Source organism: Clinocottus analis, unplaced genomic scaffold, assembly GCF_023055335.1.
Source record: "Clinocottus analis isolate CAN_PGR_092001 unplaced genomic scaffold, fCliAna1.0.p SCAF_14, whole genome shotgun sequence".
NCBI classification, from domain to species: domain Eukaryota; kingdom Metazoa; phylum Chordata; class Actinopteri; order Perciformes; family Cottidae; genus Clinocottus; species Clinocottus analis.
The window spans coordinates 8,022,409-8,043,835 of NW_027175865.1; the positions used below are offsets into that span (position 1 = coordinate 8,022,409).

Consider the following 21,427-nt stretch of genomic DNA (forward strand, 5'->3'; position numbering starts at 1 on the left):
AGGGTGCTACCTATCTCTCACCTGTGCACGGTGCTCACCAACAGAGAATTGAACCACAGCAAAGTTGGATGAGGTGTGGCTTCCTTCAATGCGCTCCACTGTGGACGAGTCGATCTTCAGGTCGCTGCTGATCTCAGCACTCTGGATGAAGTCCTCGGTCTTTAGGTCCTCCACGCGTTTAAGCTCCCCGTCGGCCAGCTGGATGATGGAGCCCTTGATGAAATATGAGGGTAGGGAGGGGGGCACCACGGTACTCGAGGAGGGAGGAGGAGGAGCAGAAGGAGCGACCGGCCCAGGCGCAGCGGGAACAATGGGGAGATGGAGATGGGCTTGGACCACTGCACCTGAAGTGGCCTGCAGATACGAAGCACTGGAGGGCTCTAGAGTTTCTCCTTTCGGGGCAGCAATGTATGTATGTGGGAGTGTGGTAGGAAACGGTGCGGCTTGGGTAGATGATGTTATGTGGGAGGTGACCGGTTCCAATGTGGTGACTCCACCTCCACTGACGGGGATCATTACCGGTTGATCGCCAGGAATGAGTAAGTGTTGTTGTAGGCCGGGGTGGTAGCTGATTGGCATATGGTGGCTCCCACTGCCCCCTGCTATGTATCCAATGATAGGCGGCTGAGGGTAGATGGTGGAGGGGAGCCCCATTGACAGTGACTCTGTAGCGCTGTGGGTGGTCTGGATAACAGTCTGTGGCGACAGTCTGTTGACAGCAGCTTTCAGGCTGTCCACACTTAATGGGGGTGGAAACGTGAAAGAGGACGTGGTGGTGGAGGAGGAGGTTGTGCGATTGACAGGCTTGCCCAGGATGATGCCACCTCTCTCCAGGTGTGTGGGGGCAGAGGTCATCAGCTTCTCAGGGCTGGGCCTGGGTGGCACAAGATGGTGGTCCCCGTGGCTGTTGGGCATTAGCATGTAAGAGGTTCGCAGTCCTGAGGGATCGTGAGGAGAGTAGTCTGAATGCAGAACCAGCTGGCGGGCCTCGTAGGAGGACAAAGACGAAGTGGCGTCCCGGGATTTGCCCCCTGGCTTAGAGAGGCCGGACTCAGGGGACGCTCCAAATCGCCGACCCCTTTCCAGCTCTCCATTGTGGAGCTCTCTGGTTCTGGGGCCGCCTTCCTCTTTCCTTGTGGGTCCGTCCGTATACTGCACCACAAGGTGGGACAGCCCATGTCCCAAAGTATGGTGTGGGTGCAGTGACTGGGGTGGAAGGTGAACACCTCCATGGTAATGAGGTGACGGCACAGTCCGTGTTGAGGTCGACATTTGAACATAGTGAGGGGTGAGGTCTGTAGAAGGCGGAGGCATGGAGGTGCGCCCCGCGGATGCTCTCTGCTGCTCGTGCTTGGAGGCGTGCGAAGGAGCAGAGACTGTCTCTGTGTGTGAGTGTCTCTGTCCGGCCAAAGAGGAGGAGGAGGACGAGAGGGGCGGAGGTGGGGGAGGAGGGGGAAGCAGTTGAGGGGCGATGTAGCTAGTGTACGGGGAAGTGTAGGGGGAGGCTATGAACTGCAGGTTGTGAGGCAGTTGGGCGTAATGTACTGTTCCTCCAACTGTGGACTGCGACAGCGGGGACGTGTACACCGTAGGAAGAGATGAGACGAGCCTCAGTGAGGAAGAGGAGGATGGAGAGTCCGATGTGGAGAAGGGGGATTTATTCTGGAGGCTGTCTGACTGACTGGAGCTACGGTGTCCATGTACGGCACTCTCATTCCCAGCAGCCACACTGGCTAGCCAGGCCATGTTCTCAGTGCGCTGGCTGTCACTGGCAGGTGGGATGGCCGGGGAGCGATTGTCAGATGGTAATGTGCTTGAGGGGAGCTCCCTCTTCTTTGGGGGCAGACATTCATTACTGCGTTCCTGGTTGGACTTCATGTTGACTTTGCCTCACGTCCCTAAACTGAACTTGCCTTATTGTTCCTTAACTTTTGGCCTTCTTTAGCTTTTTCTGTCTTTTTTGTTCTCCCTGTCGCTGGCTTTTTATTTCACTTTCCTGTCTCTTTTTCTCACTTTTGATCCGTCCCTTGTCTCGCTTTAATTAGCTCGCAATTATCTTGACCAACCTTGTCTCTCTTTCCCTCTCTATTCAGTTCACCCACGGCCGTTGATTATTGGGGCTTTTCTTGATAACAAAGAAAATCCAGACCGTAACAAGCAGGTGAGGAAGGATTAAAGATGGAGATGAAGATATTGAGGGGTGGTTAGAGGGAGGAGAGTAGGTCGGTCTGTTTGGTCCAGAGGTCTTTAGCGGCTGAAGGGTGAGCTCAGTGTGATAGGGGAGAGAGTCACGTCGTCACACCTGCTGCTGCTGCCGCCGAGGACGACGGGGGGCCGAGTGCGTCGCACTTCATGCGGAATCATTTCCTTGTAAAAGCAAGCCTGCCCACACCCAGCACAATCCTGTGGAAGAGAGAGAGATTGGAACTGTTAGGATGAAAGTGTGGTTCTCAAACAGATGAATAGTTAAAAACTGTTTGTTTGAACCTAAACAGCAACCATGTCTAACACTGCACAGGCTAATTGTTTTTCAATGACAATCAAACAAGCTGACATACTGAAATGCACTGTGTCATACAGTAAGTTTCCCTGGTCTTGGACACAGTGCTATAAACGCTTATGATGTATTCCTATTCAATCCTTTGAATATTTGGTTCTATAATTGCTTATTAATCACCAAATAGCAGGTGAAACTACACTAGATACTTTTTTTTGCAACTGGGTGTACATTCAATAAAAGGACTGAGAGAGACACATGATTCAGCAAACACAGACCATGGAGGTTGTTTGTCACCATGGAGCAGAGAAGAAATCCTTTACCAGAGATTCAGGAGTAAAAATGGCTCAAGAGGAACTATTGAGCAATGATTTACTGTGATGAAGGCCGAGAAACACAATGTCGCCCTGCATCAACAAACTAAGGAGCTCAACAAACAGCTCCAACATGAGTTAAATAAAAAATGAAAATGGAAACATGCCTTCAGTCTCCAACAGATGGTTGACTGCTTTTGTATGGCCTCAACACTGGTTGAGGCCATACAAAAGAATTGAAGCAGAACAAAAACAATACTAATCCAAGCAGTTCTCATGGGTTTCCAGAAGCTTGCATCCCTATTCATAATAATACTATTAACAATCAAAACAAATTCTGGAAGTTTCCAGCACCTGCTGTACTCTGACATCTGATAACAAGCATGTGCTGTACTCAATAACGTATGTGTGAGTGTGCAGCACATGTGTGTGCCATCTGTTAGCAAGGACCCCCTGCTGCAAAAGAGGGAACGCTTGGTGTGAATCTCAATAGTAATGTAGAAGCATTTCGAGCACACTGCCACACACACGTGCGCGCACACACACACACACACACACACACACACACACACACACACACACATTATCTTGCTTACTCTAACACTGAGGCTTTGGGATATTCAATTATGCTGACACGTCTTTTCCTGACACACAGGTCAAGTTTACACACAGACACACACTATTTCACCTACAAGTGCACACACGCTGTCCAACTGAAAGACCTCTGAGCAGAGTATCAGTTGACGACAAACTGGGAAATAAACTTACAGAAATACACGCGCTTAACCAATAATACATTAAAAAGCATATAATAGTAAACGCCTGGAAGGGTCTTCAATGTCCAACAACAAGTGAAATCCAGCCGACAGTTTCTATTGTGAACTACATGCAACGACTTCCAAAGGCCCTGAAGAAAAATAAGAGTAACTAAAAATGTACATTATTTAGAGAAGAAAGGCAGTGACAGTATACATTTCTTATGAAATGTTATTGTGGTTATAGTTTATTATCCATCCTTTATAGATGAGAATATAGGGACAACATCTTCACACTGAATCTTGAAATAACAGTGGATTAAGGCATTTATTAATGTGCATTTGGAAACACTGATAATCTGTAGACAGCCGTTGTGTAGCTGGTCTGATAACATCCCAGAATATAATATTAGACCCTATAACATTGCCTCTGGTATTAGCGATGACTCTGATTATCTGATCTCTGCAGCTGCCAAGCCACAACAGATGGAATCTTTCAACCAGAATGAAAGGGTCAACACCTCTGAGACGTCCAATGGGCTTATTTACTTATTCCTGCGAGGGATAGCAATTGTACTCATTGTGTATGTGTGTGTGTGTGTGTGTGTGTGTGTGTGTGTGTGTGTGTGTGTGTGTGTGTGTGTGGCCTGCGTGTGCGTGTTCTGTAGGACAAGGGACAGTTTTGCATCCCCAGCAGATTCCTTTGATTTAAGAAGTGTCGCATTGCTACTATAACACAACTGCAGGGACAGGAGTAGACACACAGTCAAATGTACACACACATACAGTACAAACACAACCACACCCACACACACCCACACACACAGGCTTCGTTGTATGGTTGTGAGCACACACACTTACACATGTTCACAGGCACGCACCATCTGTTCAATCAAGCAGGCATGAGTCAGAGGTGTGTTGAGAGGTGGGCTCTATGCACTGACATGCACTTTACTCTGCGTCTCCCTTCTTTCGACGCTTCACCTGCTTCAACCCGCCCACCTCTCATTCTTCATAATTACATTCTCAGTTATCATTCGTCCATCTAATGGTTTTATGTTGTTAATCGTCTCTCAAAGTCTTTCCTTCTCTTCTCTTGGCATTATTTCACATTCATCTTCTACTCATCTCTCTCCGGTACGGCAGCTCATTGAACGTGCAGTTCATGCTGTGTCATAAAATAGCGTCGGTATAGAGAGACACACAAAAAATAAAGCCAACATCGTATTCCACATGCTGTTGCCTGTATTAAAACTTTGAGATAAGAGGAATATTATGTGTCTGAGAGCTGTGAGATCAGAGACATTTCACATCAGCTGTCACATCAAACGCTGACAGTGTGTGTACATCCAGCCACAGATCTGTTCCTGCTGCCATCTATGGCTGCTTTTATCTTCACGTTCCATCTGACAGTTCACTCAGGCATGAGAAAAAGGTTTCTGAGAAAAACAGGAGAAACATTATATGCATTGTGTAATGGGATGTATGATGGATCGCTATAAAGCAAGATTGTTATTGTAACAGTCGGGCTGTAAACCACTAATACTACTACAAGAGAAGTGCTTTGTTTTACAAGGAGAACTTCAAATTATTCAACATAGAAAAAAAGGAACTTAAACCTGCATTAACAGATGTTTAGCCATGTGGGGGCAGCAGAAACAAGCATCTTTTTTTATTGCAATGAGCATAAAGTAGCTACAGACACACACACACACACACACACACACACACACACACACACACACACACACACACACACACACACACACACACAATGCTTCCCTTTACTACAGGACGAAAAGAAACGGGTTAGAAGAAAAAGACTCCATCTGACTGTAAACTCCTCAGCTAAGACTTGACTGAGGGCTACTGTGCCTCCTCATTAACCCTTACAACAACAAAACGACAGCAACAACTAATGAAGAAAGAGGCTGAGGAGGATGGACGATGGGATTTGATGGAGGGATGCAGAGAGGCAGGAAAGGGGCATGGAGTGGGGACGTAGGGGGGAGACATGAGGAGAGAAGGAGAGGCGAGCTCGACTGACCTACATTACAAAAAGAGAGAGTATTGCTTCACTGAAACTGACACTCAAGCACTGATTCACTGAAAAGCTATGTCACATGAATCTTGCTGAGTTTGCACCTGTGTGTGTGTGTGTGTGTGTGTGTGTATGTGTGTGTGTGTGTGTGTGTGTGTGTGTGTGTGTGTGTGTGTGTACGTGTGAATGAATTTGTGTGTCAATATCAGATGACTTGTAATCCAAGCCGTCTGTCCTCCATGTGCTTCAGTCTCTCTCCCCTCGCTCTCTTTCTCACACACTCACACACACACACACACCCACACACCCACACACACACACACACACACATTCACAAACACAATGATCCACCTAACCAAAGTCTGTGTGCATGTGAGTCAGTAACCTGAATCGTTCACTCATGCACTATACTATTGTCCTTCTACGGTCAAAACAGTGGAGGTTCTCAGGTTTCTTTCACTCACACTCTCTCTCTCTCTCTCTCACACACACACACACACACACACACACACACACACACACACACACACACACACACACACACACACACACACACACAGTACAACTAGATGAAATTTGGGTTCAAAGTTACATGTTTCTCTGCACTAAATATGTGCAGTGCTCTTTAACAGTACATCCATTTAAAGAATGCACTGTATCTCCCAAACTAGGATGGTAAGCAACATTATCATTGAATCACATAAAAGCTATGTAAAAATACATATTACAAACAATGACATTGCACTTCTATTTAAAAAAAGTGCTGCGTTAAACCCTTAGTTGTAGTTTTTGGGTGCGATCAACTCTGCTGCGATCAGCTTCAGTTGTTAGTAGCAACAACATGATTCATAATGATATGCAGGTATAAACATTTCAGAACGGTTCATGGTTAATGACTGAATGAGAGTGAGCTGGAGAGGAGCCGGGGGCCCAGAGCGGGGTGCTGGACCTGGAAATGTTTTTGTTGAGGGCTCAGGCACCCACAATCGCAGGCCGAGTTCAGGGAAACACCATAAAACACACTAAAGTTAACACACTGACGCACCATGAACACACAATGAATGTTTGCTTATTAAGGATTTCATTTCATTTACATGTTTCATTTGTTTTGCCATCTTCTAACTATTTTGTCTGCAAGAGCATTCAGATGAAAACGGATGTGCATGGTCTAAATGTTTGCTGCATTTGAATGTGTCTGTGTGTATGCGTGTGTGCGTGTGTGCGTGTGCCTGATTGCCCAGTCATAATCATAATTGTCATCAAAGGGATAAGTCCAACGTGAAGTGTCATCTCACTGCTAAATATAGTTCAGCTGGAAAGTGCAGTGGTGCTGCAGGCTTATACTTCTCTCTCTCTACTTCCTCTATGTCTCTCTGTAGCTTTATTGCCGTGTGTTTTTTTATGAGTGCGGGTGTGTGTTTGCATGTGTGTGTCAGCATATGTGCGTTCATGTGCACACTACAGGGACCCTTGCCAGACTGGGAACTCTGACAAGACCGCCACTTTATTCCCTGTCACTGTCTGCTAGTGATTACACACAAACAACAACAAACACACACACACACACACACACACACACACAGGAGTATGGTCAGATAGTGAGGGAGTAATGGAGGATCTGCCATTGACAGATGGAGACGGAGAGTTAGAGAAGCAGAGGAAGAGGAAAGGGAGGGGAAGGGAGAGAAAAGGAGAAGCAAGAGCGAGGGAGAGAGTGGTTAAGAGTTACACAAAGAGAGACAGAGATGGAGAGAAACAAATGACTGCGAGAGTCTCTTTCAGAAAACAAACACTTAGGCAGCGTTGCATGACTTGCACTTTCTCACCCCTCAATAACCCTGAGGGGGGGCGCTGGGGTGGAAAAACAGACAGTCAGCGAGAGGCTCGGAAAGAAAGGAGCCAAATGGTGAGAGAGGAATGAGAGAAATGTGTGGAGAGAAGAGAATCAGGGAGGGGAACCACGAGCGAATGGTAGAAACGAGCGTCGACAGTTGTAGGAGAAACTAGGGCAGACGCAGTACGCACTTATAAATGACATACTGTGATACAACAAGACAAGCTTTCGGGACACACACACACGCACGCATATGCTGACTCTCTCTCTCTCTCTCTCTCTCTCTCTCTCTCTCTCTCTCTCTCTCCTTCTCTCTCTCTCTCTCTCTCTCTCCTTCTCCCCCTCTCTCCCATACACACACTTCATTCAGAGCAAGCACAAAACTGTGCGAAGTGTACTTACCAGGGGAGCAGGAGTAGCCCACTTCTGCAGCATGCCTTCTCTCCCCCTCTCATTCCTCGTCTCCCTGAACTTCTCCGGCTCTGCCGTGTCCCTTGTAAAGCACCCTGAGTCTCTCTCTCTCTCCCCGTCAAGCGGAAAATCCCAAGCAGATTCAGTGTACTTGTGCTACAAACTGCTCTCGGCCTTTCTTAACAACCCCCCGGCCCCCCACCCCCGAACACACATACCTACACACATACACCGCAGACACACGCACACACACACACAAACACAGCCCTCTCCTAAATCTTGACAGCGAGGCAGAAAGCTCCCTCACTACCACTGATACACAGCGCTCAGGTGATCACATACACAAACAAAATTGGTAGCACGCACTTGCACACGCCCACAGGGAGGGAGTCCCGCATGCAGAGCTCCAACGTGTATTATGCAAGGGGCTGAATGTGAGCCAGAGCTCTCACACTGTCTGCCCTACACACACACACACACCCACACACCCACACACACACACACACACACACACTCAGGGCCCCTCCCACGGTTTGCTCAGCCAACTTCATCAGGTATTCATTCAAAAAACACACACACGCCAGCTGGCTTCACGCCCAGAGACCGCTTACAAGCAGCGAAAGAGGACGAGAGAGGGAGACAGGGTGGGAGGCTGTTACAGTGAGAAGGGCAGAGGGAGGGAGTGTGGGAGAGATAAAGAGGGAGGGAGAGAGTAAGCAGTTCAGATTATATATAGAGGGAGAGAGTACATGACAGATACACATGAGCAACACATGTACACAAACAAATAGACATGTATCTGGGGCTGGAACTATGATCAATCCGTTGGGGTTTTTTTCTACACTTATTGATGAATTACAAATAATAGTTTCAAATTTCCATCACAATTTCACAGAGCCCAGGGTGAAATAGTTTCTTTTCATCCTACCAACAGAGAAAAACCCAGATCTTTAACTTTAATTGATAACTAAATTGATTAACAAAAACGAAAAGAAGCGGCAAATCTTCACATTTGAGAAGCTGTAACCAGAGTTGTTACTGGTTGGCCTTTTTTTATTGATAAATGTTTACCAATTATTAATTCATATTCTGTAAAACAACAGTTTTGTTCATCGACAAATGGTTTCAGGATTGCGTGTATCATCAAAACAGATGTACGCACATACAGGTAAATAGATCAATTACAGAAACAACATCTTCTATTTTCCCCTTTTAGCGGACTCAGTAGGCTGCACATCCTACTTTCAGCCACTAGATGTCATGACGGATCACCTCACTGACAGTACACAGCAGTATATTACCCTTACTTAGCTGACCTAGTTAAAAGTAAATATAGATGAAATGTGCTCCTCAATGCTAAGTGATGTAGCACGCGCAGGGAATAAAAGAGTAATCACTCATAGGATGTTAAAACACACCCACACACACACACATGCACACGCACTCACACAGAGAGAATGGTAGGGATTCCCACTGGACTCTATGGGTCTAAACATGCATTAAAACACATCCTGTTTGTGTTGGTTGGTCTTCCTGTCTGCTAGATTTCAATCCTGGTGTTCAACATTGGATATTTATTTCACGGCGAGTGCAGTGGACATTTTGAAGTTTGCTTTTAATGTGGTAAAGAGGACTAAAAACTAACAAATTGTACCCAGAGAGGCTCAGCTGGATAAGAGGATTGAAAAGTGGTAATCTGAGAGTCCTTTGTGCACCTTTAACATTTTATTTTGGAAGGTATTTTTGGTGATAAGCACTCAGAGCGATGATGTTATTACCTTAATTTTTCCACTTCATTTGTTTGTTTGTTTCTGCTAGATACAGGGCCTGATTGCTCCAATGTTGCGACCACGAATCACAAAATATCCTTCCTGTTTTGAAACTAAACCGGTTTAGCAGATGTCCAAACACTTTTTATCCTTTACAAAATATGGTTTAAGGGGCACTTTTGGATTTCCTGACATTATTATTAAATCTTACATTAACCAGTCGTATATATATATTGCATGTACAAATAATACAGCATTGTTTTTAATATCACTATTAAGTTACAAAAGACAATTATTTAAATGATAGCCTGAAGTATAAAAAAACACAGTATAAAAACACAAGAAGACACAAAAAGCAAGGCAAATTAGAAGACTGAGAGAAAACCAGAGAGCCTTTGTTCAGCTGGTCTGTTTTTCCACATAAATATCCAGATCCTTCACATTCTCCACCGCTGTCCAACCATTTCCACCAAGGAACTTGTTTCGGTTGTTAATATCTGCAGACCGTCACTAAATGTCTAGAATATCACCACTTGATCAAAACTTAGTAATATCGAGTGCCACTCAGTCTGCAAAGTGTTTTATGATCCCTGAGCTTAAAACGTCTTCATAAACCCGCCACGTCCTCACGATTTACATCTCGACTTTTTAGTAGGAAACACAAGCTGCATTATGCTGAGCCACAAGCGGGGGAAAACACCTGGAAACAACTTGTCATGTTGTGTCTTTATTTGGCATGATTGACCGAAAATGAAAGTTTAAATGTCGACTTCATGACATCAAAACTCATTCAAAAGGACTCAATGTAATATTAAGAGTGGTGAAATCTTCCTCAGCAAACACTGCTCTCCTCTCGTCTTCTGTCCCAGTCTCAGTCGGAGCCAGTCACTAAGGAAACTGATGAAAAGCTTCTATATATACTCGCACCTATACACATATCACAGACTGCTCGCTCTCCCTCTCACGCTCAAAACACAGACTCTACCGCTCTCTCGGTCGCCCCCGCACAACTTCACACACACACTACCCATCCATCGCTCCTCCGTCTCTGTCGGCTCTCTTGTTTATCCATGTCGCTCCATCTGCCTCTCTGTGTGCGAGAGGGACAGCAGGTGCAGAGCCATCTAACGGTCACAGGCCGAGCGCACACAAACGATCACTGCGAGGCTGGCGACGTGAAGACACGGCTTTATTACACACCTTAATCATATCGAGGCCACGGTCCCTTCATAATCTATCATTCATAACCTTGTGTAATCGTTACGTAATCATGTTAACTGTGCCCTCTGCGTCCTGCACACAAATATCTTTCCCTTCGCCTCTCTGTCTCTCTCACAAGCCCTCTGCCAGGCTGTGTTAATTTGCTGGCAGTGTAGTGCACTACTTCAACCCAAGCCACAACCCATTCACAAACCTACTAATCCACACACACTATTAGATCCCTGCTACACACACACACACATACAAAGAAGTCTGCGTGCATGTGTGCAGGATTAGGGAGGGACTGGAATGGATGGGCAAATCACTGCTAAGCTCCTCTATTGCTGTATAATCCTACTGAGTACACACACACACACGCACAAATATGCATTCAGACGCGCACACAAACATGAACTGATGCTCTCTCACTCTTTCATTTTCACACACGTACGATGCACGTATTCACAAACACCAACAATAGCAGTCATCCCCGACATTCAGACACACAAATGTGCGGGCAAAAGTCCAACACACTCATTCAAGGGCAAGCGCAGACATAAACAGCCAAACATTATTTCAAAGACAATACAGTATGTAATCCTGTTCAGAGAATGTGTGTTCCTGCATGAAAGGGAGGAGAGAAATGTAGGAAAGGAGGCAGTTGCAGGGGGAAAAGGGAAAAGACAGAAAAGAGAAGCGAAAGAAAAGGGACAGATCAATTCAATTCAAACTCCATTCATCCTTACGCCATCCATCCATTCATTCTCCCCACACAGCTATCGTCCCTTTGTCCGTTCCTACACCATAAGAGCCTCACATGTATTAAAAGAGAATGTTACTCACTTTAAGAATTGAAATATGAAGACTCGAGTGACTATTTTCAGCACAAACTACGACAGCTCATTTAGTGATTAAAAACACAGAAATATTTCTCCACTTGACTTTAAAGGGCGAAGGCTATGATGTGAGATACGATAAGAGTCCTCAGCTGCACACAATTGTGTCAACTTAATCTGGCTTTCGTAGGTCACTTTAAGTCGTTTAAATCTGTATCCAACTGGAAGTTCAATATTTTTAAATTGAGTCAAATGTGGACAATAAACATGAAATATAAAACCATTATGTGTCGAAATTTCATGTAATTATAACGTCATTTTCACATATTCCTTTTTTGCGTTCAGCTCGGGCTGCAACTAACGGTTGTATTAATTTTGGATTAACATGACAGCTAATCACCAGTCACATTAAAAAAAGTAAATTTGTAATGCTAATTCAAAGCAAATCCTCTTTAACGTTCATCACATCTCATATGTGTGCCCCCCATGCTCCTTCCACGTGGGTGGGACATGGTGAGAAATACAAGCAGTCAATCAGATGACGAGAGTGTGATAATGTCTTCGCTGAAGTCAGGTGGAGGACAGGCTGACAGGTGTGGGATGTGTGACTTTGAGGGGCTGCAGGGAGCTGCTAAACAGTCTTCACAGCCCGCCTGTGGAGACAAATGGTAATGAACACACAACTGTAGACTAATGCTGCTTTATTTGCCTGTCAGCGCACACACACACACACACACGCACACGCACGCACACTTCCTGTTGGTGCCCGCATGTGTCCACATGTAGGACAGAGAGCTGTATTATTGTGTGCTTTGAAGGTGAACTGCTGTAAAAGATATCGGTAGGCACTAATTGGCATGAATGGGCATGTCAGCGGGCATTGTGTGGATGAAGGAGAGGTGGGCGACTGCTCTGCATGTGTCCTTGTCTGTGAATAATGTGTTCCACCTTTTCAAAAGCACAAGGATATAAAAATGTCAGACAGACAGCAGTACCAGTTGAGCACGCAGACACGCACAAATCATCAAAGGCCTCTGCTCAACAACAAACACACATCCAACACCCCTGAGACTCGCATGCAGTACACACCGGAGCCATTTTCCTGCCGAGTAAATTCCACGGCCAGGCGAGCACACGCAAAACACAAGACAATCACAACACACTCCACAGGTGTCTGCATGCTGCCCAGCAGTGTGTCTACTCCTGAGGCCCAGAGCTGCACGATGAACACAACAATAGTCTTTGATATCACTGTCCACTCGCTCTCTTCAATCAAATCTATATAATCATGTTGAATAGCCACACTGATTGCTGTCAGATTCCTAGAAAATGGCTCCAGCCAATTGGGCAATTTCTACAGAGTGAAGCATGAATGCCTTGTTAGCCGAGGGATGTTTTATGTTGCAACAATTTCATAGAAAATTAGGATGTTGCGGCCTTGTTATTATAGTTTTGTTTTATGAATATAACTAAAATATGGATGGTCCTTCGCTACGTATACGACTTCACAAGACATCTGCAAGGACAAATAAACATTAAAAAAACAATAAAATGCAAGTAAAACCCCATAGGTTATTTCATGAATTCAGTATGATAATTTATGGTCGTTTAATGCAATTATGGATCATTTCACACTAACATTCTAAAAACATTCATGTCCTTTCTACCAATCGAGGGGGTGGACTTTATAACCCATACTGCAGCCAGCCACCAGGGGGCGATCAAGGTGTTTTAGTTTCACTTTTGGAGGACAGCCATGTCTTCCATCTTTTTGTGTAGTCCACGCTGCACGCACACACACACACACACACACACACACACACACACACACACACACACACACACACACAGATGAAAGGAAATTCCATGTGGTTGACATACTCCGGGTGAACCTTTTTAAACTAAGGAAACAAAGACCAGCGAGTATGTGTGTGTGTGTGAGTGTGTGTTTGTGCGTGTGTGTGTGTGTGTGTGTGTGTGTGTGTGTGTGTGTGTGTGTGTGTGTGTGTGTGTGTGTGTGTGTTGTGAGAAGAAAAAAAAACATACTTGTGGGCAACATTCTTCTGCATGCATGCCACTGTCTCATGGACTGAAAATAACATGTTTTAGAAGCTGTGGCGGTCGCACACACGTACATGCATGTACGCACACACACACACACGCACACACACACACACACACACACACACACACACACACACACACACACTTGTCTGGAGGGTGTTTGTGTGAAACCCTTTGACCCTGACCCAATTTCAACAGCAAACACATGCTGTAAAGACCACTGACACTTTGCATGTTTGAGGGAAATTGGTTAAGAAAAGGTGTGTAGAACAAATGAAGCAGGGACAGACAACAAGGAGAGAGGAGAGAAGGACGAGGGGAAGAGGAGAGAGGTAGAGGGAGAGCAGGCTAAAACAGCAAGAAACTGACAGAGGGGCATGAAAACATGGAGAGAGACAGTGATGTCACTTTATAGTGGCACTGCAGTGAGAGGGACAAAGAAAGAGAGAGAGAGCAAAAGAGAGAGAGAAAAGGACATGGAGAAAGAGACCTAAAAGATCTATTAGCTGATAGAAGTCATGCAGACAACCTCCCACTCCTTAGGCAATTCATTCAAGGATATAATGTGGAATGCCGTGTGTGTGTGTGTGTGTGTGTGTGTGTGTGTGTGTGTGTGTGTGTGTGTGTATATAAAGTGTGTAAAGTGTGTCTGTAAAGTGTGTGTGTGTAAGAGAGAGAATGACAGTGAAACTCTGACATTGGGCCTCGGGGCATAATGTAGTAGTACTAGAAATCTCTCTTTTTAGACTGCACTTAATCTTTCTCCTTTGTGTGTGTTTGTGTGTGTGTGTGTGTGTGTGTGTGTGTGTGTGTGTGTGTGTGTGTGTGTGTGTGTGTGTGTGTATGTTTGTGTGTGTCTGTGTAAGCATGCATGTAGAGAGAGAATGAAAAGACAACCAAGAACAACTCGACAGTTGGTAACTTAAGGAGCATTTAAATGCATGCCTTAGTGACTTTGGTGTGGAAGTGTTCTTCTCGTACTCCTGTTGTGGGTCCTGTGCACTGAGGCTAAACTATACTATTTCAGGGTAAAGTCTTTGCTTTCTGGTTAATGTAAGGGTTTGGTTGTAGCGTTTATGGTTCAGTCTCCAGTGGATAATTTAAGTCAAAGCAATGTCCTCCGAAGTGTCAAAAACAAGTTTGTGTCTGTGTGTGTGTGTGTGTGTGAGCGTTTCAAGAGGACAGCATAAAGGAATGCCTCGGTTCCAGACTTGCCAAGAGCACTTTTCCCATACGCCAGGGAGCCAAGACTTCCCCAACCAGCCAAGAATAGCACCAACTCTCTCTCACTTACTTTCTCTCACACCCACACTAACTCAAGCACTCACACTTTTTACTCTTTGGATTCATCGAGAAAGACAGGGACAGCGTGAAGGAGGGAAGCACAGCCTCACACACTTCAATCAGCACAGTGAGGGACACAGAAACAGGGAAAAAGACAGACGCACATTTTTCTGAAATATTACTCTTACTACGATCACACGCTTTGGCAGTACTATGCATGCAGTCATGCCAACAAAGCACATTTGAATTAGAGGAAAACGCTTAAGTCTTGCTTTCTCATCAAATATAGGCTTTGGCAACATGATTGTGAACAAAACGTCACGCTAATAAAGCTTCACTGACTTGAACTGAAACGACCCAAGACAGAAGGAGCGGAATACAGAGAGAGGGAGAAAGAGAGAGAAAAAGAGAGAGAGAGAGAGAGAGAAAGAGAGAGAGAGAGAGAGAGAGAGAGAGAGAGAGAGAGAGAGAGAGAGAGGAAGACAGGCAGAGATTCCAGCAGAGAAACTGCAGCCCTCTCTAAACTCTCCGCTCCCTGTGGGGTAAATGAGAGTGCTCTGGTCTGTGAATGTGTATGTGCAAGTGTGTGTGTGTGTGTATGTGCGTGTGTGTTGACTTAAAAAAGCACGCCTGTTTAAGACCAGGACCAGAGTGTCCTCTTACTCCAATTGCGAGGCACCACATGTTGAGGCAACAGAACAACAGGCTTCTGATGGTTTCCACTCCAAAAGCATCACAATGGCTTGTCACAAAGAATAAGGCATTTACATTTGGCTCTTAAAACTGGATAATAGCCGTGTTTCAGTATGAATGACTTGTCGCGTTCTCAAAAATCATCAATGAAGCACTGAACAGATGAGATTTCAACCAAAAAGTACACATTTCCAGCTGCTCCTTCTGCTTCGTGAACATGGACCAAGAACATGGACCAAGAAGTTTCTCTCTTTCTTTTCTCCTCCGGCATCTTCTCTCTTTTCTCTGTTAGGTACACAAAGAGACTCCAAACAGTTGTAAGGAAACCCCGTCACAACTAGCGTTTTGGAGGTGTAGTCCAGAAATGCCCACAATGCCACTGCCATGTACAACTAATAATCTGCCTTAACTCGACAGCTGAGGTTGTTGCTCAGAACATTATCACTTGTTTATGTCTGCACTGTTGATGCCTGTTCTGTGCAATAATGAAATGTTTTTAATTAGTTTGTGATGCATATTATTAGCGCATAGCTGAACAGATCAGTGCTGCTTAGAGACTTAACGTGCCAATTAGTATCCTGACTCTGTGGTAAAGTCAAACATTAATCTTCCACTCTGCGTGCAGGCTCCTGGTGGAGGTCGGTTAGTGTTTGTTATTAAAGTCAGCCATGTCCATTGTTTATTGCTCACGACAGCAGTAAACAGGCACGCAGAGTATCCCTCGGGGAGAGAGGCGAGTGGAAAATAACACTCATCTCCAAATGTGCAAGGAAATCTGGGGGGAAAGAACTTAAAATACTTTGCTTAAATGTTTGTTCATATCGTGTCTTATAGTGAGGAGTGAGACTATCCATCAAGATCAAGGCCTGAGAATCCTTGACCACGAGGATTTAATCTGCAGAAATGTCTGCAAGCAAGATAATCGGCAACAGCTGAGGTGTTATTCTGCAGCTGACCCTGTGATCTTACTGCTCTGTGGAAAAGGAGAAAGGAAAGGGAGAATTTCTCCTCTGAATCAATATGAACACAGAAAAAGACGGCCTTTGTGCTGCGAGTACTTCAGAGGAAAACAAAGCAGCTTGAGGTTCAGTAATTTAAAGAACAACAGATTTGTTTGTTTAGAGAATCATCAATGAACTTGCATAGAAATTTGGTAGCTGAACAAACATGTAAATGAATGTAAGCGATAAACTACAATGCACTCCCCCTACTCAGGCCCTATCTACTCAGACCCCTCTCGTTCCCATAGCAAGAGCCCTCGCTAACTGGTTCCTGAAGGTGAAAATATAGTGCTGGTCCAAAAGAGAGCTCAGATGCAGTCTCATCACTAGGCAGACGAGCTAACCCTGACCCTAAAATGGCCTCTCCTCCAATCACAGCAGTAAACTGTGATTGGTTTGAAGCCAAGGCCTGTTGGCTTTAAATCAATATTCTTATTTAACCTTCATAAAGAGGTTTGAAAGACTGGGTGAATCTACCGTGTTTGTCAAATATATTCAAAGACAGAGAATGATTGAGAGAGTGAGCCATACCTTTAAGATGTGTGGCTTAAGGCATTCACTACGATTCACTGTGTATGTGATTAGCTGCCACTTCGCTCACATTCAAACCAAATGCACTTTACTTAACACTGGGCTTCCCTGTACCCATTGTTCAAGTAGTCCTATGACCCCCAAATGAGTTATTATACTTGTGTTGTTTTATATAGATTTTTTCAGAACTCTATTTTGAAAAAAGTGAATATTTTCATTAGAACTATAAACATCGGGCATGATCTGAGCATAGTTTGATGAAGGTTTCCCAAAAAGGTCGTCTCGAGCCGCCCACAAGTTTTTCCAGATGCCTAAACAACCTGTTAGACTTTTCTTTGTAAAGATAAAGACCTGAAGAATCGGAATATGTCAATACAAATCAACACATATCACAATAAAACAAAGCATTGGGGTTGTTACGAAGGAGTTTCAGTCAAAAGACTGTCATTCGGTTCAAAAATGTAAAAGGTAGGGGGGAAAAAAGTCCGGCTGCATTGGGATTTTTTAGGTTCTAATATACTACAACAAATTATTTAAACATTTTATTAGACTATTAGACTATTTATTAGACTTTATTAGTCGTAGGGTTATAACTAGGTGTTTTTCTGTTGAAATCCAACTTTGTAAAGGGTACTTAATAATGATCTCGTTAACGTTACGGCCGCTGCCCGGAAGTGACGCCGAGGCTACGAGGTTTATGTAATTACATAAACTTAACGGTAAGTTACTTTTTGTTCTGAACGGATAGAACGCTTCCCACGAGGCTTCATTGTATTTGCTTGGGGTGCGAAAGGTTATTCACAGGCATGTGGGTTGTGATCAGGGTGACCACTTTATCAGCAAAGCAAGGATCTTGGCTATGAGGACAACACCGGGCTGAATGGTCGTTAAGGTCAGAAATAATAACATTGAATTAAACCTGACAGTCAGACCAGCAGCTTTTAGGTTGTAAAAGCCACATGGCAGCAGTTTGTCTGTAATGATTCAGCAGTAAGCAGTAAACCACTGTCCTTGAGCTTATGAAGCACAAGCTAATTCAAGCTCAACTACAAACGTGATACAGGCCTGCATCTATTCATAGAACCGGCTTACATAGCAAAACATAAGTGGATTCATGTAAATGAAAACCATGATGTAGGCACATGCTAACAGACGGGGACAATCTCACCTCATTCAACACAACTCCTCCAGAACCCCCTGGTTTGTCAGCAGGCGGTACAGCCCATGGAGAGGGTTCCAGACTATCCCAGAATGCAGTGTGTTGAGTCAGGGACTCAGCACTCCCTGGTGGAGGAAACAACAACAAAGGTTGACAATAAAGTAGGGTAAGGACAGATTATTACACGGTGGGAAGACACATTGGCACACTGTGTTGTATGCATCAGCAGGAAAAACACACGCATCACAAGGTTTATTTCACAAAGCCACACATGTAACTTAGCTTTGAACAAGAGTATGGGACTGTCACGTCTTGCTTCAAATAGAGTTGCAGCTTCAAACAGGGAAACATATGTCTTTCACATCCCAACAGCCTCTGATTTTCTGGATTTACACATTCGTACAGATTGTAAAAGCACAACAAAAACACTCCAGGGATGATTATTGATGGTGATGGTTGCGGAAAATGAAAGGAACATTAATTTGTTCAAATGAAATGGGTCACGTTAGGTCCACAAGGATGCTGTTTGGACATTTAGTGAAATAAAAACAACTGTATGCATATTCTTTACAGGCTGCTAAGCATTCCTGCGTATTATTCATGTTTAATGGTCTCACTTCAGCACTTGAAACCCGTGCGTCTTTTTTGTTCGGTAGCTTTTATTTGTTTGAAAAAGTGCAACGCAAATACAGGTCGTTATCAACAGGACCTGTCATATTCATAGTATCCAATGCATCTTTAAATCAAATGTGCAACATGCTGACTTAAGCAGACACCCACAAACCGGCATAAGAGACAGACTGGCTGCTCGTTGACGGTGTGCACACATACACACTCTTTGGGACTAATTAGGGAGGTTGTGGTGGGATGATGGGGATGTTACGGGGATACGAGACATCTTCCCTGCTGTTAGTCAGCTGCAGTGTGTGTGTGTGTGTGTGTGTGTGTGTGTGTGCGTGTGTGTGTGTGTGTGTTTGTGTGCGTGAGTAAGTGTGTGTGTGTAAAAACATCCTACTGACCCACTTCTCACATGTCTAAAGACAAGGGAAGAGGTGGGTAGGAGTGTGTTTGTGTCGCTGTCTTGCTGTGGGAAAGTGTTTCATTGCAGTCTGAGGAAGATAAAAGAAGGAATTACGTGGTTGGTTTTGTGTGTGCGTTACATTAGTAGCAGTGAGATGCATCACTCCACGCACACTTCTTATGTTATGCATGACTACTCTTATCTACAGGGGATTGAGCGCTACAGTGGAAATGAGAGGTGATAATGGGACAGTGAGGCAGAAAATGAATAGTGAGAGAAAGAAACAGGAATGGCTGCTACGGCAGACATGTTCGAATCCATAGGCTTCCAGTGTGCGCTATAGTGTAGTGTCAGGCACAAATTAAGCATGTAAACACACACACACACACACAGTAAGCTAAAAACATACAGAAAGCAGCAGGGTTAGTGTGTGCTAACGATGTTTGTAATGTGTGTATGTAAGGCAGAAACAGAGGAAGAGATAAATTGATGTGTACTGAGGCCATGGATTAGCAAAAACCAACTGGCAAAAGAGTCCATATGGCGCTAAAAAATGCAAGAGAGAAAGAGAGATGGAGATGAGAGAGGAGGAGACAGCAAAAGAGAGAGAGATTGCAAAAGTTAAAAGAACGGAAAATAAGGAGGAGGAATCCAGAGGTGAGAGGAAGGGCGACAGATGGAGAGAATAGAAAGGCTGTTAGGTAAAGCAGACACAGAGAAAGAGAGAGGCGATAGGAAGGCAGAGAGAAAGAGACAGAGAGAGAAACAGATGGTGGCAGAGAAGAGGCAGATAGAAACTCACTGGGAGGACAACACTGGCACAACCAGCGAGGAACAGCGGGGAGCTGAAAAATGTCAGTGGAAAAGGGAGGAGGACAGTGAGAGGGAGGGAGGACAGAACACAAAGCTTTACTTAACTTTTTTTGCTTAACTTTTAGGGGAAAAAATAGGATACCTGAGTCTTTGAAGATGTCAGGTTTAAATATATCACCTGTAAGGACCAGGCTCTCAGGCCAAAGCAAATGGCAGAAGCACACGCGTGGGACTAACTTAAAGAAAGGAATCAAAAGAGACTAATTTTTTAACAAATGTATCCAAAATTTCGATTCTAGCAGACTGTGAAGAGAAACATACTACCAGTCTAACTGATGACTCTATAGAGAAAATCAAAAACTCTAACTTAATCTTACATTTAATCTTTCACAGGGTGATGCCTGGGTAGAAGGAGCCTCAGGTCTACCAGGATGTGGCAGTTATAGTAAGTACATACTGTATACAGTTATAGATATAAGACATCTGAAGACTCACACTTCTTGCTTAATATAAATAAGAATCCTTTGAAATGACTTAAAGTTACTACAAGGAACTTTCCTTCTCTGTTGATTCTGGCGGCCCCTGTGGACAAAAGCGGTAGTGTTTCTCTGCACCAGATTTCCTTTAGAAAACCTTTCATTTACTAAAGCAGAGTCTCACAGGCCGCTCCACGTCGTCCTATGTCTCAATCCCTCATGTCCAATCCAGAAATTAAGCAAGATAAATTAGTCGGAAAGGGTTTGGTGTAAACTGCATTAAGTGAACAACTGATTGAATTGAAAGCACAGTGGAGCAGTCGGCACCTGCAATGAACTGTGTTTCTGTATATGTGGCTTTGTTTCTTTTCAATGTTTTCATTTGGCAGATGCTTTTCCCCAGAGTGACTTACATTAAGTGCATTCAACCTCCAGTCAAACAGCTGAGAGCAGGCTTAGCGTAGCAGCACAAGTGCAGAAATGGCCAAAGCAAACCAACAATGTTGATGTATGTGTTTTGTGAGTCTCCCTCACTCAGTGAAATACAGGCGTCAAAGAGATGTTTTTTTGCATGAAATCTATCTGACACTGTCGTCGAGGGAAGCCTACAAAGTTACACAAGTTAACAGGTGAAGGTTTGCCAGTCATGTTGAAGTGACTGAGTGAGTGGTGCACTCTCTTGAAAAAGCACAAGTATTGTATGTGCATGTCCTGCTGTTGTATTCTGT

At 44.4% G+C, this 21,427-nt stretch overlaps 1 protein-coding gene across 4 annotated transcripts in view; it reads right to left on the reverse strand.

Annotated features, from left to right (window-relative positions):
• atxn1a (ataxin 1a) overlaps positions 1-21,427 on the reverse strand; it is a 79,823-nt gene that overhangs the window by 8,424 nt on the left and 49,972 nt on the right. For 2 of the 4 annotated variants that reach the window (XM_068574964.1, XM_068574963.1), the window contains exons 4-5: positions 18,399-18,514; positions 22-2,403 (exon numbers count right to left, since the gene is read on the reverse strand). In XM_068574964.1, the coding sequence (XP_068431065.1) occupies positions 22-1,878 (1,857 nt within the window). In that variant the 5' untranslated portion in view covers positions 1,879-2,403; positions 18,399-18,514. Of the gene's footprint in view, positions 1-21; positions 2,404-7,843; positions 8,262-18,398; positions 18,515-21,427 lie in introns of those variants that run through there. The other 2 variants (XM_068574965.1, XM_068574966.1) reach the window with 2 other exon arrangements.